Genomic DNA, 16,196 nt, shown 5'->3' on the forward strand with positions numbered 1-16,196 from the left:
TTTTTCCCCTACCTATGCTGATAGCCTTGAGAGGCTATTTCACCTTCGCCCTAACGTTTGTAGGTGAGCTCACGGGGCTTAACCGGAGAGTTGCTAACACTGACCCTAGCAAGAGCAGTGCTTCGCAGAATCTACCACCGGATCGGAAACGCGACCCACTGAGAAGATCCGGCGAGAAACTCAGTGGGCTGTGTCTATGGGTTAGTTCGCTCGTCGAGCCCTTCGTCGCAAGCGACGGGTTCGACGAGGACGGTGACCGGCTGTATGTTTTTTTTATTTATTTTATTGCTTAGATGGGTGGACGACCTCACAGCCCACCTGGTGTTAAGTGGTTACCGGAGCCCATAGACATCTACAACGTAAATGCGCCACCCACCTTGAGATACAAGTTCTAAGGTCTCAATTTTAAATGAGATGGAACAAAAAAAAATATAAAAATTTGAATTACAATTAAAATTAAAATCAGAATCAAACTTAAAGTAACGTTTAGGATTAAACTACACATACATCAAACTACACTACACATACATGGAAAATATTAAATTTTAAATGAGATGGAATAAAAATTATATCCAAAATTTAATTACAATTAGAATTAAAATTAGAATAAAAATAGAATTAAACTTAAAGTAACGTTTAGGATTAAACTACACATACAATAGTGTTTTTTTTTTTAGTTTACGCTGCCTTCATAGTTGAGTTTTATTTAGCTTAAAAAGAATTACATTTACCTACTAGATTCTTGGGTCCCAAGTCCAGGCCCCCGGATAGAGACGTTTACGTTATCTCAATCTTCCAATCACATTCTTCATTCATTATTAATCTATAGCGTATTTCATTATACTATTATTTCTGTTGTTGGCAATTTTTATACTGTTTATAGCGAATTTCAGCAATGCTTCTCTACCACTGTCGTCCTCGATAATACTGGGGAAGTTTTGAGTGTCCATGGCAAAGCCCAAGATCTGTTCTGTTTCAATGCGTCTGAATCCGAATCTACGACATTCTGTTAGAATGTGGAGGACAGTTTCACAGACCCTGCCATCACACTCACAGTAGGGATTGCTTCTGAGTTTGAACCTAAATAGATATTCGCCGAACCCACCGTGGCCAGTTAAGAGCTGTGCTATAATGTTGTTAACTTTCATTTTACTAAGTATCTTGTAGGCGCGGCGAACATCTACAAAGAACATCTTTGTAGTCATTCCCGTCGTTGCCTCAGTATATCTTTGTTGCCATTTGTCTATGGTGGTTTGCCTTAGTGTGTGTCGTACATATGATAGTGGGACTCCATCGTATTTTGGTGCTCGTTTGTTAGTTAAGGCTGCTTTTTTCGCTAGTTCGTCAGCTCTTTCATTGCCTGGTATCCCGGCGTGGGCCTTTATCCAGAACAGGTTTGTTGTCTTGTTTATACTGGCCAAGTTCCTCATGGTGGTTTGTATATTGAAGATTAATGGGTGAGTAGTGTTGGTGTTAATGATGGCCTGCAGCCCAGATCTCGAGTTGACTACTTGTTGACTAATGATGTTGACTACTTTATGTTGTGATTTTGCTATCATCATTAGTGCTTCTTGTATTGCGACTATTTCCGCCTGGAAGACTGAGTTGTACGGGTTTAAACGGAAGCTCTTGGATTTCCTCTCTTCCCCCTGTTCCCACCAAGTTGCAGCTCCACCGACTCTTCCTTCCAGTTTACTCCCGTCGGTATAAATGGTCGGGGTTTTGTTTGTTACCTCTATTTCTCAAGTATAGTTACAACGGCTGCCCCACCCTTCAAACCGAAACGCATTACTGCTTCACGGCAGAAATAGGCAGGGTGGTGGTACCAACCCGCGCGGACTCACATGAGGTCCTACCACCAGTAATTACGCAAATTATAATTTTGCGGGTTTCATTTTTATTACACGTTGTTATTCCTTCACCGTGGAAGTCAATCGTGAACATTTGTTGAGTACGTATTTCATTAGAAAAATTGGTACCCGCCTGCGGGATTCGAACACCGGTGCATCGCTTCAACACGAATGCACCGGACGTTTTATCCGTTAGGCCACGACGACTACTATGAATGAAACGTTTAAGACCACAAACTGTAAAGTTATTGAACAGTCTGAAATAGTAAAATAAACATAATAAACGAGAGAGTAAACCGTAAAAATAGTTTAAAATGTATAATAGGTATATATTTTTATTTTATTATGACTTAAAAGTATCAAAACATTTTTCAACTATGCTTGAATGATCTCGTAAACCTGCATCTCAACCAGATACCACACCTACATAAAAGCAAATGAAAATATTAATTTTCGGGACCCTTGTAAAGCTTGCTCATTGTGGATTCTGACTTAGACATGGCAATAAAATTTTAATGCATGGGAATTATTTCAATTGTGTCGCAGATCTATACTAATGTATAAATCTACAGTGGTTTTTACGGGTGTTCCGTTATAACTACTGAACCATGCATCCGATTGACTTGAAACTTGGTATCCACATAGAAAATACACATACTTAATGAATAGGCTAATGTGTTGGACTCCCTACACCAGTTGCGGGAGCGTTAAAGATGAGAATTTTCGTGGGGGTGAGAAATAATAATGTTCATTTTAAATGCCCAGCGAAGCGGACGGGCACAGCTAGTACTTTGTTATAAATATGCATTTAATACTCTTTTAACTGGATGTGTGGATATTTTACCGTGTGGAAGTGTGCTTTATCACTTGCCTTTTATGACTAAGAAGAAGAAAATTGTATACAAGAAATAAATTACGAATGCTACGTATGTAGATATTTGTTTTTATCGTTCCTTTACTTACATGAATAACAACTCATAATACTGGAGTTTTAGTGAACCATCTACTGATTCCGATTGTTAGCGATATGAAACAACAACGTCAGTATAATGATTAATTTGTTGAGCGGAATAGCGTCATCCGTCTCGTCCCGTTGGTGTTGTAGAAGACGAGGCGGAAAGGCAGGATTCGCCAGAGGATCATTTATAATTACGCAAAGTTATAATTTGCGTAATTACTGGTGGTAGGACCTCTTGAGTCCGCACAGGTAGGTACCACCGCCCTGCCTATTTCTGCCGTGAAGCAATAATGCGTTTCGGTTTGAAGGTTGGGGCAGCCGTTGTAACTATACTGAGACCTTAGAACTTATATCTCAAGGTGGGTGGCGCATTTACGTTGTAGATATCTATGGGGCTTCAATAACCACCAGGTGGGCTGTGAGCTCGTCCACATATCTAAACAATAAAAAAAGGAATGGCAGCAGCGTTCTCTGAGGTGTTTCCTATCTAATCGCTGGTAGCCTAAGGGGCTATTCCAGTTCACGGACTGGTAAGTGTGAAGAACCGGCGAGAAATTCAGTGGGTTTTCTTTGAGTATTATACCAGCGTACTATCATCGCCAATCTGTATTTACTGGTGGTAGGAAGTGTTAGAGCCCGCACTGGTCTGTACTAATGGACTGCTAATTTTAGAGGCGAAGCAGTTATACATTCCGGTTTCAAGGGCGTAGGACAGCCGTTCTTTACTTGAGATTACAATTGAGATTTTTATTTATTGTTTAGATAGGGGGGACGAGCTCACGGCTAACCTGGTATTAAGCGGTTGCCGGAGCCATATACATCAACGACGTAAATGCCGCCACCCATGTTCCCGAAATGAGTTGTAAGTCTCAGTTTTGTAGTACAACGGCTGCCCCACATTTAAAACTGAAGAGCATTACTGTAATGTGGGTGGGAGCACGTTGTGAAACCAGGGGGGCTAAAAGCTCGACAACCGATTATGAAAAAAAATCGTGTGCGTCTCGGGAAGCTCGACATAAGTGATGACTTGAACTAAGCTAAGTTGAACTATTTAATATTCAAATTGTTCAAATCGAAAAAAAACTTAGGTTATTACTTAAATTTTATGTTTATTAATACGATAATGTAAGGAAAGGTTATTTACTAATAAAATATTTTATTGATTTGAAAATATATTTTATTCTTAGCTACAATTCTTGAATATGTATGTACATTAGAATTTTGTGTATATACAATGTTAGTGTATAGACTTAAATATATAAATAGGAGTTACATACTTTCTCAGTATCACTGCCGTATGCGTGAGAGAAAGGGAAGCCAGATAGACTGACGCCGTAACGTGTTACGTAACGAAGCGGCTTATTCTCCCTTAAGAAGTTATCACTAAAAAAAATATCGATGTATAATATTCCAGAAATGGTATAACTGGGACAGCACTATACTTATTGTCTCGTCATTTACCGGCGACATAGTGATGACGATAAATTTTACTATATTTGCAAACGAAACGAAATTGACATTTTGTGAAATTTTTGCTCCAATAACTACCAGACAAATAGGAAGCCAGTTAAAGATAATTACACAATTTGACGTAGATAAATAACACATTAAAGAAAAAGTTTTTTTTTTTATTATTGAAATATTACTCGTGGCCCGAAGGCCTTTCCAGTTTCACCAGGACAGGTGGGCGAGCAAAGGCTCAGCCAGGAGGGGTGGGATTTGCTAACAACCACCCGAGGGCCTCCGAAGGAGGCCTAACAACTCAAGAGCAATTGCTTCGCGAATGAATCTACTACCGGATCGGAATCGCGACGCGCTGAGAAGATCCGGCGAAAAATCAGCGGGCTGATGCCTGGGCTAGGTTGCACGTCGACCTCTTTGTCGAATTCGACGAGTACGGTTACCGGGGTCCCTAAGCCTGCTCCTAGTGTTAGAGCTGAAGTCGTCTAATGCAAAGGTCTGGATCTAATTGGATCTGATGGATCCGTAAGGACGTGAAAGCAAACGTTTCACACATATGAAAGAGTAACCTCTAAATTATCGCAAAGATTTGTTCCGAAATACTAAATCTTTACATTTTCGTTTCATTACTGATTATTTTCGATCAATAGTAGATATCATAATTTTCATACATATTAATATATTCCATACATACTTTTCGTTTCTTAAAAAAAATTTTTAACACGCGTTTTAGCTTGACATGTACGAGTAGGTATGCAACCGAATCTTTGAACGTGATTCACACACTTTAAAGCCTCTAATTGAAATTTTGCTTATTTATCCATGGCATGATGTATGATAATACAATTAATTAATAAAATTATCCGATTATCCTGATTATGATCCTCGGGCTTAACGATATTACGGACGGTTAAAACACGGTAGTGTTTTGTGCGTCTATCCGATGATTTTCAAGCGAAATGCATTGTCTCTTCGAAATAAGGTAAAAAAGATGTGTGGTGTCGTGCGACACCGGATAGGACCGAAGCTCCTTATTATAACAATATTAATTTTAAGTTCTATTCGAGGTATAAAGAAAATAAAACTGGAGGTTTCGCAACAGCCCACGGTCATTAACGGTAACGTGCGAACTTATTGTGGTACACTTCATTCACCGTTGTTTGCATAAGAGTTAGTGTATTGCGCAAACGAACGCTCTGAGATCGTGGTCAATGAATGATAAAAAAGTTATTTTTTGTACGTTATCACAAAGTTAAGTTGTACACTGTGTGCATTACTAATTTGTACGATATTACAAAGTTAAGTCGTACACTGTGTGCATTACTAATAAGAATTTTACGTTACGGACGTTTATCTCGGTTAGGGTACCCCTCCGCATCGTCCCATAAGAAACTTCGTTCCAAAAATAAAATAAAACTTGCATATGTTAAAAACCCTGATGGTCACAGAACCTATCATCAGATAGAAGATCTTGATTGCTCAAATTTAACAAGGAGGGTACCATGTTGATGGATTGTATTTAATTTTTAGATTACGAAGTATGTAGGTAATTGAAAGAATGACCAATAATTTGTTTTCACATATGATATACAAAAAAGCCGCTTCATCTTTACTATGAAAGTATCATAAATAATAAAAAAAATAATTAAAAACCACGCTTTTTTACCGATTTAAACTATAAAGCAGAAAAATATTTTCGATAAGTAAAAGAGTAAAAGAGAGAAAATCTGGAAGAAAAAATCATTTTAATTAAAAAACCGTGAGGTTGCTGTTAAGATAATGACTACTTTTACCGATGATATCTGTGAATAAAGTATTTACAATACGTGCTATTGTTTTTCATTTTTAAAACTGATATTTATTGATTGGAAGTCTGGTTTATCTGATGAAGACGATCTGATTAAGTACTATGAAATTTCAAAAATGAGATTTTATTGAGTACACTGATGTTTGTAAAGTAAATAGTAAAGTTTGGTGAAAACGCTGTTCTCGCGCGCTAGGAACGACGTGCGAGGTTTGTTCAAGTCGGTCCAAATAAAGCCTCTTATTAACAACCAGTATTATTAGTAACCAGTCTTACAGAATTTTCAAAGCTCGCCTAGACAGCACCATGAATTCATACAACGCTAGGTCAGGACCAGCATGAGTCTGTTAATTCTCCGCTACCAGGATTTATTTTGTTTTTGTTTGATGTGTGAATGAAATCACGGCTCACATAGTTTTCAATGGTTATTGGAATCGGCAGGCTATCTCACTCTTCAAACCGGAATGCATAACTGGTAGAAATAGACAAGATCACCATCTTACTTCGTACCTTTCTTCGGGTAGTTTGCCGATCTTCAAACGAGGTGTCCAGGTTTAGGGGGCAATCGGAGTATGTGAGACTTGACGGTCTGACTGCGACTGCGCGCTGCGGACGTCACAGCACTGCGACGTTCTTGCGGGTCTGGACACAGCACCAAATGGGGTACCGTACAGAGCCATGGCCTCCCCGACGATTGTCAAGAGCCGGCTTAACGAGCCAGGCATCGCCACAAGCCGGGGATTCAACTTTTCGTCCCATCTTCGCAGGGATCTAGGGAGAAGATAGAATGTCTTTCCCAAAAACAAATTATCTTCGTTTTTGCTTGAATACCGGAGAATTTTTTAATTGGGGTTTCTTAAATAACCTTAAAACGACAGTGACCAAACAAAATATTTGTAAAATATTAATATTAATAGATTGCAGGCAACGCTTTATTGAAGCATGAAAGTGCGTTTGTTAAATTGTACGGATGTTATTTAATTGTTATGTTTCGTGTCGAATTAATATCTACTTTTACTTTCTTCATTAGTTCCTCATATACAAAGCTAGTACTGTTTTGCTTTTTTCCCTTTGAATACTTAATGCTACACAGTTTAGTGTTCTTTTTTTACTCGAGGAAGCAGCCGAATCGCATGCGCTGGTTCCGTATCTAGGGGCGCTCGGGGTGTGTGGTTCTTAACGGTCCGCAGATGTTGGGAGCGTATAACGGGCCTAAGAATGTTTTTAGAGCTCTATCCACCAAACTAACCCCCTTAAACTCTCCGACCAGACGGCCGTTCTCTGTCCGGGTTCTGACCCCGGGCAGAGTAGGGGAGCTTCCGCGGTCAATACTGCTACCAGACTCGCGGCGTTATAACAAAGACGATGGCTCATCGAAGTAACCTACGACGACAAACTACGCCTGTTTCCGCGGGACGGACCAGCCAGGTGGGTCGGAATACAATACACTGCCGACCGGATAAATTTAGTGCATTTACGTCAGCCCTAAACAGCATAAAGAATTTTCACAGAATTATAGCTGAAATCAGTTGACAAATTGTAAAAACTTAGCGAATGATCTTGTTCTCATGCAAGATGATTCTAGTAACGCTCTCTCATGTACGTAAACGATAAGTAGGTACATCTAGTGTACGGTGGAATTGGTAAACGATATGTGTCTCGCTTTTTGCCGTACATTTTATCGGAGAAATTCACCTGGAAAATGGTTCGCGATTATTTTCAAGTTCAGTTACGTAAATGCGCGTGCGGAGAATTGGTGCGGAATAGCGGATGTTTGGTGGTGCTCGACGGTGAAGTGGTGCACGGTTATAAGTTCTCACTAGCACTAGAGCTCGTCAGTCGTCGTTGGATCATCCTCACATACGTTGAAATCTAGTTTTAGTGTAGTGTGTGAAAGAACAAAACAACAATGTGTACCACCGCATTTCGGATATACGTCGTGTCAATCATTTGTGTGGTCATCGCTTCTGGTCACGTTCATGGACCTCGGAGATCCCGCAGGATGGATGCCGAGGATTACTCAGAGAACGAAATAGATAGTGGCAGAGCTGGGGAGAGCTCCTGGTGGCCGTCAGCCGAATTTGCCGTCTTACAGAAAGTTTATGATGACTGTAGCTCTCAGAAACATATGTCACTGTGTCTCAAGGGCAAAGCTTTGATTGCATTATCACGAGCGGTGGAGCAGGTGAATTGAAATGTTTGTAAGTTAGTTTCGGTTCTGAATGCTAAATCTATTAATTGGAATTCTATTTTCTCCTTCCCATACAGGAGAGCATTCAGATCACTGATGGGTTATCGTTAGTGAAGGAGGGCGACGCTCCCTCAGCAGTAGCAGAGCCACGTTTCTTTCCAGGAATGACGAAAGAGGAGAAAATCGACTCTATGCTGCGCACTAAATTCGAGCAGTTAATGAACACTCATACAGTTTCTCTTGATCTTGCTACGGAAGGCAGAGGTAGAGGTGAGGGTCCCTAATTGTAAAAGATTAAAGACTTTTTTGGTTTCATATTTCATTTAATTTAATTTATTTTAATTTAGGTAAAAAGGTCCTGCCTTATTTGCTCCTCGGTATCTTTTCTACCATGAGCATATTCGGAGGCATGGCATTGAAGACCCTAGCCGCTATCGCAGGCAAAGCCCTTATCGCCAGTAAAGTGGCTTTGACAATTGCAGGCATTATTGCCCTCAAGAAATTGTTCAGTCATGAGACGCCCACTGAAACGACGTTCCAAGTTCACGCAGACGGACACCATAGGTATTTATAAGTCCTTGTTCAAAATCTTAATAACTAAACAAATGATCCAAAATTCTATATTTAATTTTCATTATAACATTACATACTTTTGTACATTTTTGTAAATTTAGTGTTTCAAAGTAATTTATAAACTCATTAGTCTCTGCACACAGAGGATTAATAAAACAATAAGTTAGGCTAAAAGGTCGAGTAACCAATGGCCATAAATCGTTTATATTGGAAGTAATATGAACGATTTGTGTTTGAATTTAATATTCTTTGAGTATGTGTTTACTTTAATCCCAATTATTTTAATTTTAGTATTTAATTCAAAGGCGGAATCTGTATGTGGTGAGACCAGTGAGCCCAAGTGCGGTGGACCCTTATCATTATGCTAAACCGACACTCGCTAAAGCTTAGTATGTCATCGTCTGAAGCAAGTTGATGATATCTACGACTGGCTCACTCGACCACCGCGACACAGCCACACAAAATACCCTCAAACCAAAGCAACGCTCCCATCGCGGACAACTCTTTCAGAATGCTCTTTCGTTGATAAGAAACTCAATTTATTTCAATAAATTATTTGATGTAATTTATTTATTTGTGACCACGGCATGTAATTATTATGTTTAATTTATTGAAGTGATGTAAGATACGAAAATAAAAATGTCACAGTCAGTATCGTTTTATTTGGCAACATAATTTTGATAGACTATTTTAATAGATCGATTATTTTTAATCTTGAGAGATTAATCTTAAAAGCATTCAAAGCAAAAAAATAATCTCTAATTTCTAAATTCGTGAAAAAAATTGAAATGCGTAGAAAAAAATCGAGGAAGTAACTCGAACTAAAAACAAAGTTTTTTTTTTTATATAAATCATTACTAATTTAAGAAATAGTAAGCCTGTTTTTAAAAATTCATTTAGGGTAGGCGCTTTGGATTATAATGAGCAACGTAATGAGCTAGTTTAAACGTCCGTTTCATCATCATCCCCCTCTTTGTTATTCTGAATTCTAACGTCCAGTGGCTGTATACCACCACACTGTGACTAATTTGTAGATCACTGAATGATTTGAGCGCCTAATTACTATTAATGAATTTGTACGAAACCTACTTAACCATGTTAATGAATGATCAATATACGAATCTAAGAATTACGATAGTACGGCTGTACTATTTTCAAGTTGTAGTGCTACAATTAGCGCGCTTTCTTTATTCGCTTCGTTGGTGAAGACTCCAAGAAATAATGTCAAGATTTTCCGTAATGCACAACGGCTAAACACGTGGAAAGTAGAAAGTTTACATCGATTGAGTGCGCGTGCATGAACACGAACGCGTGCCAACCTTGTTACGATATTTTCTGCCTTGATTAAGTGCTTAACCATGCAGACTGCCACGGATGCTTAGATTCCGTGCAATAGTTAAGAACATGAGCTACTATAGATTAATGTTGTCTGTATTGAGTAAAATGAAATAAAAGGCCAAGTTGCAGATGTGTATTTTAGTACTGAATATACTGCTGTTATTAGTGTGCTTAGTGCGAGTTTTTTAACGTTCTCGATAGCGTAAAAGTTAGCCCAATTTTATATGCAGTTGGAACAGCGCCCCTAGCGACAAACGTAGGCAAACGATCCCATTCGATACAAATATGAGCTAACTTTTACGCTACCGAGAGCGTTAAAAAACTCGCACTAAGCACACTGATCCATGGAAAAGGATTTCATGAGTTCAGTTCGGCGCGGTGTGGCGTTTGTTCGTTGCGGAAGGTCAGCTTGTTGATTAGCCGTGCGCCGGTAAAGGCTGACCACATTGCGCGTTTGTGAGCCCGGACGCTGTTTATAATGCAGATATGTGTTTGCCCAATCGCTGCACGGTACGCTGCCTATATGGCATCGTTAATGTGGCTGGCTTCTCTTTGCATACGCAAATATAGAGTAGCCGGTCTAGCGCTGATTAAGCGGTCCGCCGGCGGTCGCGTTCGATGTACTTCTTCGAAAACATGTGTCGTGTTATTTGCTCCACGATTTTTCAGTTAGTAGACTGAACAATGTTAAAAAATTCTTCGTATTAACTTGTTAAACTTTGATACTTAGAATTGAAATAATAAATCATTAAAAATGCTTAATGTTTATGAATTTATATTTGGAACCATCAATGTTGCAATTGAATCTCAGGTGAACGCGTGCCTGATGATATTTAATGGAGGCTAATATTATCCACCTGTTTGTATACTATCGAATTTCAATGTCGAGCGCCCATCTGTGGGTGTTTAATACTTGATGCGTGCCTACAATTCGAACAGTGATGTCTCCACAGATTACTGATTTAGATCAAGCCAGGAGCGGCTTTGGAATATAGCGTACCTGATCAAAGGCTAGCTTGTTACGAATGTACAGTGTAACGTTGTGTAACGACCGAAATTAATACCCTAATGCATTTTGGCTATTGTAGCGGAATGTCTATATGTACGAGTGGATGCGAGGTCACGGACTACGAGCGTCACTCGCACAGCGGAGTTACTTTACGGTCGAACGGTCAAAGTATCCAACATAAACCTATTTTGTTCACTTCTTATATTGGATTAGGAGTGGGTAATATCGGTTTTGCCGCGTATCGAATCGTATCTATATATCGAGGATCAATATCGGATATTGAATCTATATATTTTCTGAATCTATATATTGATGGATGCTAGTAGATTTTCTCGATTCATGATATTTGAGATTTGAAACGATACGCTGATATAATATCGTAGTAGATATAGATTTAAGTCAACGTTATACGGTTGGTTTTCTGATATCAATTTATAATATGATCTTAAAGTAATAAAAAGAACATGAAAATAAAAATATCAAAAAAACTTTCCTTCATGCTTTTACCAGGCTTAGGACTGGCTACATTATTTTCAGTTTTTAGTATTTTGTGTCTTCATTTAAAATTACAAAATATACCAAAAGAGTGTAGATTTCAAAAGTTTAATACAAACACAAGAAATAAACTCAATTATTTGGATTCAACTAAAAATAGAAAAATGTGTACTTTAAAAATCAAATACAAAAATCTTTTAAGTATTTATAAACACTTGTTCAAAAATTCTAGTTCAAGGTCAAAGCGCGTGAAATTAAATTCAACGATGCAAATAGGCTATACTGCATTCAAGTTAGGGTCGAAAGTTGAAACTTCTTTCCTTAATTGTATCCTGCCGATACGCTAAGAATAATCTACAGACATATGGACTTAAATATAAGGTTTACAATTGTATGGATAATGCCTGTTTCTGTTTCATTCATCACATGATATCCCTATTGTGCGCTCACTCACTCTGGCCGATTCGATACGAACCAAACGAATATTGCTGATATTAACGAATCGGTACGATATGCCGATGCGCATCACATCGAGCAATATCGTGTATCGGCTGATATCGAAATATAGATTTCGATTCACGAATCGGTCCGATATGGCGATGCGCATCACATCGAGCAATATCGTGTATCGGCTGATATCGATATATAGATTTCGTGCGGGGCGATATCGGATTCAACGATATTGCTGCGATATATAGATATTGAATCTATATACGATTTATATCACCCACTCCTATATTGGATGTACGTCCCCTTCTTACGTCTCTCCGTTGCTATTCGCTGACCAGTACTAAGGGCTGCTACGTATCGCTAATTTTTTTTAAAGCTTTAAATCCTGTTAAGTGTTTTCTACGCGCGGACTAGATTCTCTAGTTAGTAAGTAGGCTATATTCAAATTAGTTAAGGCTCATATTTAAGTGAATGCTTACTGGTATCGGTGTTTATTAGTATGTGGTCAGACATTATTGCCTTGTTTACATATTGTGATTATAAAACCAAACGAGTATTAGGATGGTCGTTACTTCAATATCATTTTGACTTTGGTTTAATGTGTCAAAGTGGATAGTTGCATTCACGTTATCGTGTCTGTCTTTATCTAGGTTTATATATTTTTTACGTCTGCTGTCTATATAGTATATTCTCTAGACGTACGAACGAACAGAACACTTACCGTAAGCGATTGTGTGAATAACGAAGCGGGTAGGTTTAAAATTGTGTTTCACACAACAACAGTGTTAAACAGTTCTTTGTTCAGTGTATATGTGTATTATCTATGGTCGATATGTAGACCTTTTATGATTATGTCGAATTTTTTTAATAAAACTGTGATTAAAACCTCCTCAGAATGAAATATGATTAAAGCTTCCTCAGAAAAAGATGATCTTAAAATTTGTTTCTGAATAAATGACAAAAACATCACCAGATTTCAACCAGAGTCATCCCTATGGCTGCGCCGGGGCGTATCGGGAAGTTTTGTCAGGAATTATGCTGGTACGTGCCAAAGCCATTATTGCTGCGAGTAAAGTTAATCAATTTCATTTCTAGACTCGACTGTACACAGATACCGCACGGTCACCGTTTGCTATAATAATAAATCTCTTAATCCGTGTTTATTAAACCAGTTATTAAATTAAAACATAAAATAATTGTAAATGAAAATATATAGATGTGTATATTTATAGGTTTTTTATTTCGAGCACTAGAGGCTATTGTCAACACAAGAATGGTGCCACCCGTGCTGAGAAATTAATTCGTTTTTATTGGAAAAAAAATTAGAAAAATTATTGCTTCGTTTTCCAATTAGGTAGATGGGTTGACATATGAAGTCGTCGTGGCCTAAAGGATAAGACGTCCGGTGCATTCGTTGTTGGGATGCACCGGTGTTCGAATCCCGCAGGCGGGTACCAATTTTTCTAATGAAATACGTACTTAACAAATGTTCACGATTGACTTCCACGGTGAAGGAATAACATCGTGTAATAAAAGTCAAACCCGCAAAATTATAATTTGCGTAATCACTGGTGGTAGGTTGTGAGTCCGCACGCGGGTAGGTACATCCGCCCTGCCTATTTCTGCCGTGAAGCAGTAATGCGTTTCGGTTTGAAGGGTGGGGTAGCCGTTGTAACTATACTGAGACCTTAGAACTTATATCTCAAGATGGGTGGCGCATTTACGTTGTAGATGTCTATGGGCTCCAGTAACCACTTAACACCAGGTGGGCTGTGAGCTCGTCCACCCATCTAAGCAATAAAAAAAAATAGACTAGTGACGGTTCAGAACCCGTCATGCAAAGAGAGGAAGTTTAGGAAATTTCTTTTGAAGATACTATTGGTTACCTAACCGGTAAGTGGGACCAATAAATAGCAGAATCATTAACATTATATTATGCATTTTTAAAATAATATAATTTTATCATAAAACATACATTTAATGGTAGGCAGCGGCGCTGGCTCTGCCAGGCATTGCTGAAGTCCATGGACGACGGTAACCACTCATCATCAGGTGGGCCGTATGCATGTCTGCATACAAGGGCAATAAAAAAAAAGTCCCTTCACTTAGCGTGAAATTGATTGAACAATTTGGAAAACATATTTTCTAAATCTTCACGACTTTTAATTTGTTATTAATTTAACAGTAATAGGCAGCCTTATAAATAAAACAATAAGTGGGTTTATGTTTTATAATGCTTTTATTTGCTTAAATTTTGTTTTTAGATGATGTCGTCACGTTGTTCTAGGCAATCTAATCAACTATTTTATTTATTGAGTAGACGGGAGAACAAAATCACGCTGCATCCGGTAACCATTACCGGAGCCCATGAATATCACAACTTGAATGCCGCCACTCACCTTGAGGCTTGAGGTCTATGTCTCAATTGTATAGTAATTACGAAAATTAAATATTTTTTGCAGATTTGGTTTTGGTCAGACGATGTTATTCCTTTATCGCGGAAATATTCATGAAGATGACTTAATTACTTATGTCATTAGAAATCTAGGTAGGTACCTGTCTGCGGTATTCGAACTTCGGTACAGATGCATCGCTTAATAAGAATGAACCGAGAATCTTATTCTTTAGGCCATGAGCGCCTTACAAGTAGAACTATATTATAGATTTTTTAATTAATGAGACTACATTTATACTAAGTTTATGTTATGTATTTGGTGCTAACGAATGGCTTGATCCGATCGGGATATTAATTTTGTGCTGCAGTATAAAACACAAATGCACTTATCGCTTTCTTAATTAGAAAACTCTTAAGTGAAAGTAATTGCACGCGATTGACTTATATGAAATTATCGAAATGCATTTTCGTGTTGAACACAATGCTATCATTTCAAAATAATTACGTTTTGCGTCGAACATAATGTAGTGAATCAATTTAGACAACAAAAAAATATACAATCGAAATTAATTGTAGAGTTTACTGGTGGTAGGACCTCTTGTGAGTCCGCGCGGGTAAGTACTACCACCCTGCCCATATCTACCGTGAAACAGTAATGCGTCTCAGTTTGAAGGGTGGGACAGCCGTTGTAACTAACTATACTTGAGACGTTAGAACTTATATCTCAAGGTGGGTGGCGCATTTACGTTGTAGATGTCTATGGGCTCCAGTAACCACTTAACACCAGGTGTGCTGTGAGCTCGTCCATCCATCTAAGCAATAAAAAAAAGAAAAAAAATAGTACCTACGGTAATATTAATGTTCTGGTAGATCTGTTCAATCTCCGTGAAGAGTAAGAAAATGCATTCAGCTGTCTTGAAGTTATTTACCTTATACATTATGCTTTTTACTGGAATAAATACGTTCGCGTTTTCCAAGTTACGGTATATTCTGCTAGGATGTTATTATTTTCCAATTTTCTGCGTACGTGAACTTGGACGCGTATGACTCTTAACTAGTGCAGTGGATTATCAGAGTTCAGCGTGATTTACGTTTATATAATCAATTTGCAATCTTATTCCTATGTAATATAGATTTGTATTTTAAAAGAACAAATAATATATGATTCCATTAACTTCAAGCCACCGCCTTAAACTGTTCCCAGTAGCCTATCTATGTAAGGCTTAGGATCAATTTAAAATAAATAATAGTTTAAAAAAACTAACAAAATACGCTTTTATAGAAAATCCAACAAAAAAATATAAAATCGAAATTAATTCTAGAGTACCTACGGTAATATTAATATTCTGGTAAATAGATCTGCTGACTCCGTGAAGGGCAAGAAAATGCAATCAGTTGTCATATAATTATTTACCTTTTATTTTTCATTTTTTAGTTTAATTTCAATTTTGCCAAAAAAAAATTTCAATTTTTTTTTTATATTGTATTGTCATCGGTCCTAAATAAGTATACCAAACTTCGAGTTAATCCGACGTTTTGAAGGGGGTCAAAATCATGTTCAAAGATTCCGTTACTAACATACATACGTCTGAAGCTAATAAAAGCGTATTATTAAAAGAAAACTGACTTGTATTCTAAACAACTCCTACGGGGCATATGTACGCGTTATCAA

General features: G+C 38.0%; 1 protein-coding gene across 2 annotated transcripts; it reads left to right on the forward strand.

The window, feature by feature from the left end:
• Positions 1–7,020: 7,020 nt before the first annotated feature.
• Osi21 (osiris 21) lies at positions 7,021–9,488 on the forward strand. Of its 2 annotated transcripts, none has more exons than XM_038021711.2 (4): positions 7,021–8,258; positions 8,342–8,534; positions 8,612–8,828; positions 9,129–9,488. In XM_038021711.2, the coding sequence occupies exons 1-4, from the start codon at positions 7,983–7,985 to the stop codon at positions 9,133–9,135; spliced, it is 693 nt and encodes a 230-aa protein (XP_037877639.1). In that variant the 5' UTR covers positions 7,021–7,982; the 3' UTR covers positions 9,136–9,488.
• The last annotated feature ends 6,708 nt before the right edge of the window (positions 9,489–16,196 follow it).

Source organism: Bombyx mori, chromosome 4 (genome assembly GCF_030269925.1).
Source record: "Bombyx mori chromosome 4, ASM3026992v2".
NCBI classification, from domain to species: Eukaryota; Metazoa; Arthropoda; class Insecta; order Lepidoptera; family Bombycidae; genus Bombyx; species Bombyx mori.

Bases quoted from the DNA above. Each gene is read 5' to 3' on its own strand.
- Osi21 (XM_038021711.2), top strand. From the start codon at position 7,983: ATGTGTACCACCGCATTTCGGATATACGTCGTGTCAATCATTTGTGTG. The intron at 8,259-8,341 runs GTGAATTGAAAT...CTTCCCATACAG, and splicing joins TATCACGAGCGGTGGAGCAG to GAGAGCATTCAGATCACTGA. The intron at 8,535-8,611 runs GTGAGGGTCCCT...ATTTTAATTTAG, and splicing joins TACGGAAGGCAGAGGTAGAG to GTAAAAAGGTCCTGCCTTAT.